We start from the raw sequence: 9,103 nt of genomic DNA, 5'->3' as shown, positions 1-9,103 counted from the left end.
CCCCTGCTTCAAGGTTGGCCACTGTCAGCCAAATAATCAGCTCACTAGGCCCCTCGCCCTAGTGAGGTCTCCAACGAGCAACCCAAAATTCTCATAGGGTCCATTTATTTCTTGAACAAACCAAGGGAGCACTTCAACTCACTTTGATACCTAGGTCATAATCATTGCAAGCCAATCATCCTACATTGCCCAAAATGCAAGAATACAAGCCTAGGTCATATGAGACTTTTCTCAAAATTATAGAGGTGACTCAAATGGTTTTCTAAAAACATTTTCACCGTTTAAATATAACCCTTAGCATATTTCCCAACATATACTAAGCCTTAATCATTCTTAAACATAGCCACTCTACCCACATCATTATAAAACCCTAAAATTTCTAACTTCATGAAAACATGAAAAAAGAAAGGTTTCTTACCAAGAATCTCACCACAATGGCCTTTTGGATGGTTATCAACCAACAAAGAACCAATGCACCACTTCAAGCTCCTCAAACCTCTAGATTTTTGCCGCTTTCTTCAAGGGTTTTCTCCACACACAAGCTTCTACAATGGATTCTAAGATTAGGGTTGTGTTCTCCTTGAGATTCTAAGCAATGTTGCTTCTAACCATGTTTGATTCCATTGAGTATTCAAGAAACTAGGTTTTTTGAGGTATTGAGTGCTCATTAATGGGGTTTTATCGGGTTGCAGGGAGAGAGTGAGAGTTTGGTGAGATGTAGTTGAGTCACTTAAATGACATTCAAAATCCCGTGTGGCTCGCTCACCATGTCGCTCAAGCGAGCATCCATGAGCGAGCAATTAACACGCTAGCTGGGCAGCTCGCTCAAGCGAGCTCCCCTAACAAGAGTGGCCAGGCAAGGCCTTTACAACACAGAGGCCTATTTCCTCACTCAGGCCCACTAACACTCACTTAAGCCCATTTGCTATCTTAATTGGTATCTTCCTACATGAATACACACAACTCCACTTTATTGAATTAAGTCTTCCCACTTATTTTATCTACAATGTGCTTGATAAATATTTAATCTAACCTTTATAGTAAGCCTCTCACTTAATTAATCTGATTAATCATGATTAGATCTTAAATCACAAATACCACTTCATATTAATTGAACTAAGTATTTTCACTTATTTTATCTACACTGTGCTTGATTAATATTTAATCCAATCCTTTATATTAAGCCTCTCACTTAATTAATCTGAATTATATAAGATTAAATAGTTAATACCATACCGTTAGACATATTACAAATCAGGGTTATTATAATACCTGTATATCACAACTTGAAACCGGTACCATTCACTTCCTTGGCCTTTTCTCCAACCCACTTAGTTTCTTGCAAGCAAACGAGTGGATGGTAATGAAAGTCTAACAAGGTTTTAGTGATAAACAAGTATTTAAATCCAATTCATTTTAGGGATTTATATTTCATCCTTTAATGCGGAAATACCCTCTTTGCCACATAGTGTACATATCTATCTCTTTCTCTCTTATTCTCTTTCTCTATCATTCTATCTCTCATTGTCTTATTTTCTCTCCTTATGAAATCTTCTCTAGGTGGTAGAGAGAATATTTCTGCCTTAAAAGCAGAAATATAAATCCCTTCATTTTATAGTATAAATAGGTTTTAAATTAAAGTCTAACCAAAATTAATTTTGGCCTTGAAAGTAGGGAGATTTTTATTTTCCATTTTCTTTTTAACCCCTAAAAAATAAAAGAAAATAAGTAGATCCTAATTTTAGTTTTTTTTCCGGCTATCCCAAAACTACGTCGCTTTTTTATTCATTTCCTTATATGAATTGATTCACCTTTGAATGGTTATGATTTCATTTTTCTCTCTCTTTCTTTATCACCATCGATCCTTCTTTGTACGGTTATGATTTAGTGGTCGCAGATAAAGTTAACTCAAGCGACTTGAGAAACGATAAGTCCATATATATATATATATATATATATATATATATATATATATATATATATACACACACACACACACACACACACCAAATTCTAACAGTTAATTTTCGTCAATCTACGATTATCATTTAGTGATAATCAAATTTATTAATTAATTATTAATTCCCAATAAATAATAATCGTTGATTGGCAGAAATCAACGGTTATGATTTGATTTTAAATTTCAAAGTTAGATATCGGTGTCAAAGGATCCTGCCTCTATATATATATATATATATATATATATATATATATATATATATATATATATATATGGGTTCACTTTTTCTGCACTTACTGCAAATAAGTTATCTGCAGTAAGCCCAATACGACGTCGTTTTGGGATAGAAATCATGGTGTTTTTGTAATTTTAATTTATTTCAGGGTTATAATAGTTTTTATATATATATTTTTTAAGATTTCAATACCAAAACGACGTCATTTTGGGAATAAATACAGATAACTTATCTACAGTAACTGCAGAAATATTTTTCCATATATATATGGGAAAGGATCCATTTACAAATTTTTTTGAATTTTTTTACAAATTACACTATGTTCTCCCGGGAGACCATAGTGAAACTAGTGTTTTACCGGGAGAACATTGTGTCGTTTGTAAAAATTTATAAACAAAAAGTTTGTAAATATAACCTGCCCCTATATATATATATATATATATACATTTGATCTTACTAAAACTTTATATATGTACTTTAATTTATTTTTTTTCCAAGGTATTCTTCAGCCAACAACCAAATATTAATCCTTTCAAAACGGAAGATCACATTAAGTGAGTGAGTAAATCTCTCCCAACAAAATCTTTTCCATACACCTAGGTAATGTTATAAAAATAAAATCAAACTTGCTAGTTATATTTTTAATTTAAGTATCAGTCAGTTTAATTACAATTTAATCATAATTTGACAAAAGAAATTTTTCACAAATATTTTTAACTCCTTAAAATAATAAAAAAAAAAATTTCTTATTTTTTTCACAAATGAATTCATTTTATAACAGGTTTTAAATTAAAGTCTAACCAAAATTAATTTTGACCTTCAAGGTCGGGAGATTTTTTTTTTCTTTTTAACCTCCTAAAATAGAAAATTTATTGTATGGTCCGTCTCTCTCTCTCCTCTCTCTTCTTCTTTCTCTCTACGAGCTCATGTGAACCGGATTCACTGAATATTCGCTCCTAAAAATAAAATAAAATAAGTAGATCCCAATTTTAGTTTTTTTTTTCTCTTTCTGATGTGTAAAGAATGGTAGATCCAAGGAGGGGAATATATATATATATATATATATATATATATATATATATATATAAAAGCTACAAGAAGACATTACAATAATGGAATTCACAACATTTAAGACGTAAAAGAAACAAAATTTTGGCACATATAAAATAGAGGTAAATCCTACCTTTATTTTTTTTCTCTCTTCTTATCTATAGATCCCACTTATAATTTATTTTTAGTACATGAAATAACTCAAAATGATTTCCCTAAGTTTATTGCTCACACAGTCACAGCATCGTTAGTATTTTTCCTTTAAACCTCGACCTGTAATTTAAAACTCGGTTGCTATGGCCTTCCTGAGATTATGCTGAGAAAAGCCCCAAAAGAAAAGGGATGATTATTAAAAGGCTCAGAGATAGAGACATGAGAATTATTGTCACCTGAAACTAAACTGGGGAAGCATTTCATCACACCATCTGTTATGAACTGTTCCCGTATGGTGCCTACAACTTGCAATTAAAAGATTTTAATCTAAAGACACTGCCTTCTTGTTTCCCCATCACCAAATGACACTATTGCATACAAAGTTGTGTATGTATATAAACATCTATAAGACTTCTTGCAAGAAATAATGTCATACGAAACACCACAATACAAGTTTGACATTATTCTCGCTTATCTTCCTCAACATCTTCTCCGAAAGCAAGATCTGTCGCACTAGAACTTTTCCTTTCCTTACGATCCAGCTTGGCTGCCACATCTGCATTAATCTTCGCTACGCTGCTTGTCAGAGAGATACCCTCCTCATCAAAGTCATCTCCTGTTTCCTCTAAGTATGCATATCTACAGATAAAGATATAAATGCAATCAGTATTTCCAGGCACACACCAGCACACAAATATTGTTATATAAAAAACTATTCAATCCCAGTAATTACGAACGGAAGAAGGAAAATGAAATGATGGACAAAGGATACAAAGAAGTTCCTAATTCTGATATACAGAGACACGATGGAACATTGCTGCAGTTTTGAATTTTTTCATAAATTCATGACCCTTGCTGTTTTCTAGAATTTCATATTAAGGATATCTTTCATCCCCCTAGTTGTATTTTTCCTCCATTCTCTTTAACAAAAATTCATTTTTTTTCAAACGAAAAAGTAGCAAGAAGGAAAGATAAGCAGGTTAAAACTAAATCAATATACTGGATAGAGTTAAGTCCCTCCAAAGAAGCCAACACTATATTGCAAATCAAGTAGCAAACGAAGTAATGCTATTAACTTTAAAACATATTTAAATATCAACGGTACTTATGCCCAGACCTACGGTGAAGACTGAGAAGTTTTGGAAAAGGTAATTGTTTCCAATTGGACTCAAAAGTGGTATGAAAGGTACAGCTAACTAGAAATAAGACATTCAGACAAAAGGCAGTCTGTATAACTCCCAGCTTTCCTAGTAACCTATTTATCACTCAGGGAGTATACTGAATAAAGATTTTTTTTTTTATATTAAATAAAATTGTTGATTTTTTTAATGAGTAAAGATTCACAATTACTAACATAGATCTTGTTATTTAAGTTAATTAGGAAATGACAAAAGGAGCTATTGTACCAAACTCATTAAGAGTATAATGTTAACTTGCACATGAATGAGAGCAGGTTAGCATTCCCCTGTACACACACTCACACAAAAAGCGACTACAAGACTAGGATTATGTAGACCCACATTATACATTAACATATTTACAAACACTATTCAAGTAGTGTTTTTAAAACTTATACTGAATATGAAACTAATACAGTAACAAAAATTATAAATGGTCAATGCATAACTTGGATTCATAGTTTCTGAAAGTATATCATGTAGAACAAAATTTACACCTAGTAATGTTGCAAATATATCCATTAAATGCATAATGGTAGTAATTTTCTATTGAACTAAATATTATCAGTTATCTCTTTCACAGAGAGAGTTTAGACAACTCAAGTGATACCTAAATTCTCTCACACCTTGAAGCATCCTTACAATACAATAAGAGATAACGTTGCCATAAACTTACAAACGGTCGTTTGAACACTTGTATGAGTATTACTGTTCCATTACATCATCACTATGAGCGTTATCTTTCTTCCCACGGTAGATTAAAGACTTACTACGTTTTCTTTTTTAGTCTGGTGCTAAGTTTAAAAAAGGGCCATAAAGTGGCACAACTGATTTCTCATAACAATAATTTGGATTGATGGTCTTAGTTTCATTTTCTACATTAGTGTGCACACAAATGCAGAGAGAGAGAACTGAAAGATACAATGAAGGTTAAATGAAATCTTGCATTTTAGTCTTCAAGTTAGAGAAACTTGCACTAGTACAGATAAGAGTTTACGATGCAAACAAGATCAAACACAAATACACAAATCCCCTGTGCACAAGGCTCCCCAACTTACGAGGGTAGGAATAATGGTCGATTATATGCAATCTTACCTTTGCAATTGTGCAAAAAGACTATTTCCCAAACTCAAACCTGTGACCGACCTTCCGGTCACAAGGAGTAACCTTCCCACTACTTCAAGGCTCACCCGTCAAACAAGATCAAGATCAAACACCCACCAATAAATTTTGCTACTACAACAACTAGTTCTAAGCGCATAAATAAGTGGACCGGCATTCCAAAAAAAAGGTTAAATATATCAGCATAAAACCACCAAGTAACTGTCTTAAAATCACCAAGACCATGGAAAGCACGTACCTAGTAGGGTTACGAGAAGGAGCCCAAAGGACACATATCACCAACAAGAGAGCATATGAAAGCAGAGACCAGAAAGCTGGAATAATCCAAGCAATTTGCCACAACTCGCTCAATGGATCAGTGGCATTGAAGTACAGCTGTTCAACACAGTAAGAAATGCTAGTTAGCAAAATATAGACTCACAGTCACATAAAAATGCATAAATGAAAATGTTTGGATACTCCTATTGAGAGAGTACATCTCATTGTATCTCTAAAACTGTTTATTTCTATTCATCAAAAGATTTTTCCAGAAACTACCTCAAAGCCAATCCATGCAATGGACAGTAGCACAGACACTGCAAGTGTATTTGTAAATTTTCGGTAGAGCTCCAGTTTAGCCAAGTTTCTCCTTACCTGCATCCAAAAATGAACAGAAATGGAAGATAAGCACAAATGTTATACCTAAACTGCATATCTTTAATATGGTCCAAAAAAATAAATCCATATTTATAGAATCACAAACCTTAACTGACAACTAACCCCCTCCCAACCAAAAAACATAAAAATCTTGGAAGTAACACAACAAACACCCCCATGACAAGAAAAGAAAGATTAGAGTGCTATGAAGCATGAACACAAACACAGACAAGGACACCAAACACCACCACACGGACATGGAAACATGAAACCGGGACACGGCACTATACATAAACATTTGTGCACGCGCACACAAGTCAATGAAATTAAATATGAGCAACATGACAAAAATAATTTTAGCGTCAACTAAGGGTCCCAACCATGTCTGGCGTAACATGAATCAAATCCTTCAACTGTCTAGCCGTATGTAGGTGTTGGCTAAGTGTCCCAAACATGTCTGGTGTGTGTCCAAGCTGACTCAAAACATCTATTTAATAGGACACTTAGATGAGCGGCATCTGACATGTGTTGTGCCGAGTGTGTAATGGTGTTGATGTCCAAGATGTGTCTGACACTCCCTCAATAAGGAGCAGTGTTCGTGCTTCATAGTTAGAGTCAACAGTTATACATTTACATAGTTCAAAAGTCAAACTAAGATAGCATGGCATCCCAATAGGAACAATAACAAAAAAACAAGATATAGAGAGATAAAATTGCCTGTAGTTTCTCCAAGGTTTTGGACAAGGATGAGAAAATCCATAGAATAAAGCATGAGTCAAGGCAAACAACAGGAAGGACCAAAACCAACTTAGTCTTCCCAGAGAAGTCATTGATGTTACCCAAATGATCAACAAGCTCAAGAGCCTGCGAGGCAACAAAGTAGAGCACACCAAGAAGCGCAACTCTTGAGGTAATCTTACTACCGCCGAGAGTGGGCCGTACAACCCCAAATCCCATAGAAACAACCAACAGAAGAAGCCGTGAGAGCGTCTTCTTGACGGAAGTGAAGGTAACAGCCCAAAGGGTAATCCCCATAGGCCTTGTTCCAGTTGAATTGAAATTCGCATACTCAAAATACCACACAGCCATCTCACACATTCCAAGTGCAATAACAGCAGTAATGTGATAATGCAATTGGATAATGTCCTTCCAGAACTGAACAAACCTCAAAAACCACACAAGTCCAAGCAACAAATAAGCCAAAGACATAAACCCATATAAAGTCATAAGAGGAGCCATTTTCCCAGGAAGATAACCCTTTGGGTTCCTCCACACACTCCTTCCTTTAATTACGGTGCCGCTTAGAGAAGGATCGCAGAACATGAAGTAGAGGTAGTACATTCCGGTGGCATTAATCCCAACCGTTTGGGTCTCCATTTGAACTTGTTCGTTCGTTCCCTGAAAGAAAGTCTTGATCCGTTTTGGAAATTCAGGGTTATCGGGGTTGTTGTGGATGATAACTTCACCGAGGTTGCACTTTTCATCTCTGGAAAGCTCGGGTTCGCAGCAAATCAAATCGGATTTGAGATACGATCCTCCGATTCGTTCTCTGTCTTTGACTTCGAGTATTATGGCTTCTACCAAACCAGTGTTCTGCTGCATCACGCCGTGCTTGCTCGCTGATTCTTTTGGCCTTATGAAACTCACCGTTTCAAACCTGTTCGTTCGTTTCAATGAATGAATGAATCATGAATGAACCAACCAGCAATCAACTGAACTGAGAATAGAAACCCTAACCCTAAACCTTAAACCCTAGAAGTGATTTTGATTTACCTGATGAAGGAGTTGGGTTTGGGGGATGAAGAGGCATAGAGGCCTTCGCTGCCACCATGGAAGAAGAAAGCGTTGGAGCTGTGAGTGAAGTGTTCGTTTGAGTAGTCATGGATTGAACCATTCACTTGATCACTTATCACTATAAGAATCATAATCAGAAACAGAAAACCCATCATCAACAATGGTAGTAGCAAGCTACTCTGATTCTCAGTTCATTAGCTAGCTTAATATTAGACTCTCTCAGATTCTTTCACGGGGAGTTAATTAATTTTATATCAAGTATTGGAAATAATTGATGGCAAAGAATAATAAAAACGATTTTTATCGTTCTTTGTTCCATCCTTCACACATGAATAATCGAAATGATCTGTATTGTGTTTGTAAAATTGTTTAGAATGTTAGCTTATCTATTAAAAATCAAAATCCCAGCAATGAATGGTTGAATTTATTGAAAAATCACGGAATAAATATTATATTAAAGAGAAAATTAAATATCATGTTGTAAGAAAATCTTAATATCACGTCATAAATAAATCAAAGCTGGCAGGTTTATGTCTCTCATACTTATAGAGAAGCGAATGGTGTAGCTGATTGGTTAGCTACGCATGCTTTTTCTGCAAACTGGGATATTCAGTTTTTTAACACACCTCCTGTAGGTTGCAAAAATAGATTTCTTCAAGATTATAGGGGAGTAGCTTTCCCTAGCTTTGTTTTAGCCTAGTTTATTTTCTCTATGTATTACCAAAAAAAGAAAAAATCAAGTGTGAAACCCATCTATTTAAAAAAATAAATAAAAATGGCACACATTTCTATAATATGTGTAGAAGGATTTATTTTCTTATGAACATAAGAAAAACAAACCCTATATTAAAAGCAAAAAAAAATCAAATGACGACATATGCATAAATAAATCTTGATGAATTGTGAAGAAGGTAGTTTGCATAAACTTTAGGGAAAACTTCAAAAAAAAAATACCTATAAGTTTTCTAATAATCA

General features: G+C 34.4%; 1 protein-coding gene across 1 annotated transcript; it reads right to left on the bottom strand.

Moving 5' to 3' along the window:
• Window positions 1-3,556: 3,556 nt before the first annotated feature.
• On the bottom strand, window positions 3,557-8,470 carry LOC133312342 (uncharacterized). Its single transcript, XM_061513511.1, has 5 exons — window positions 8,108-8,470; window positions 7,052-7,991; window positions 6,236-6,331; window positions 5,937-6,073; window positions 3,557-4,037 (listed from the first exon to the last, which is right to left on the bottom strand). Exons 1-5 carry the CDS (start codon window positions 8,281-8,283, stop codon window positions 3,860-3,862), a joined length of 1,527 nt encoding a protein of 508 aa, XP_061369495.1. The 5' UTR covers window positions 8,284-8,470; the 3' UTR covers window positions 3,557-3,859.
• Window positions 8,471-9,103: the final 633 nt, after the last annotated feature.

This window comes from Gastrolobium bilobum, unplaced genomic scaffold, assembly GCF_033153095.1.
Source record: "Gastrolobium bilobum isolate Gb01-03AN ecotype WA unplaced genomic scaffold, APGP_CSIRO_Gbil_v1 utg5831, whole genome shotgun sequence".
Classification (NCBI taxonomy): Eukaryota; Viridiplantae; Streptophyta; class Magnoliopsida; order Fabales; family Fabaceae; genus Gastrolobium; species Gastrolobium bilobum.
This window is presented reverse-complemented; position numbering and strand designations above follow the sequence as displayed.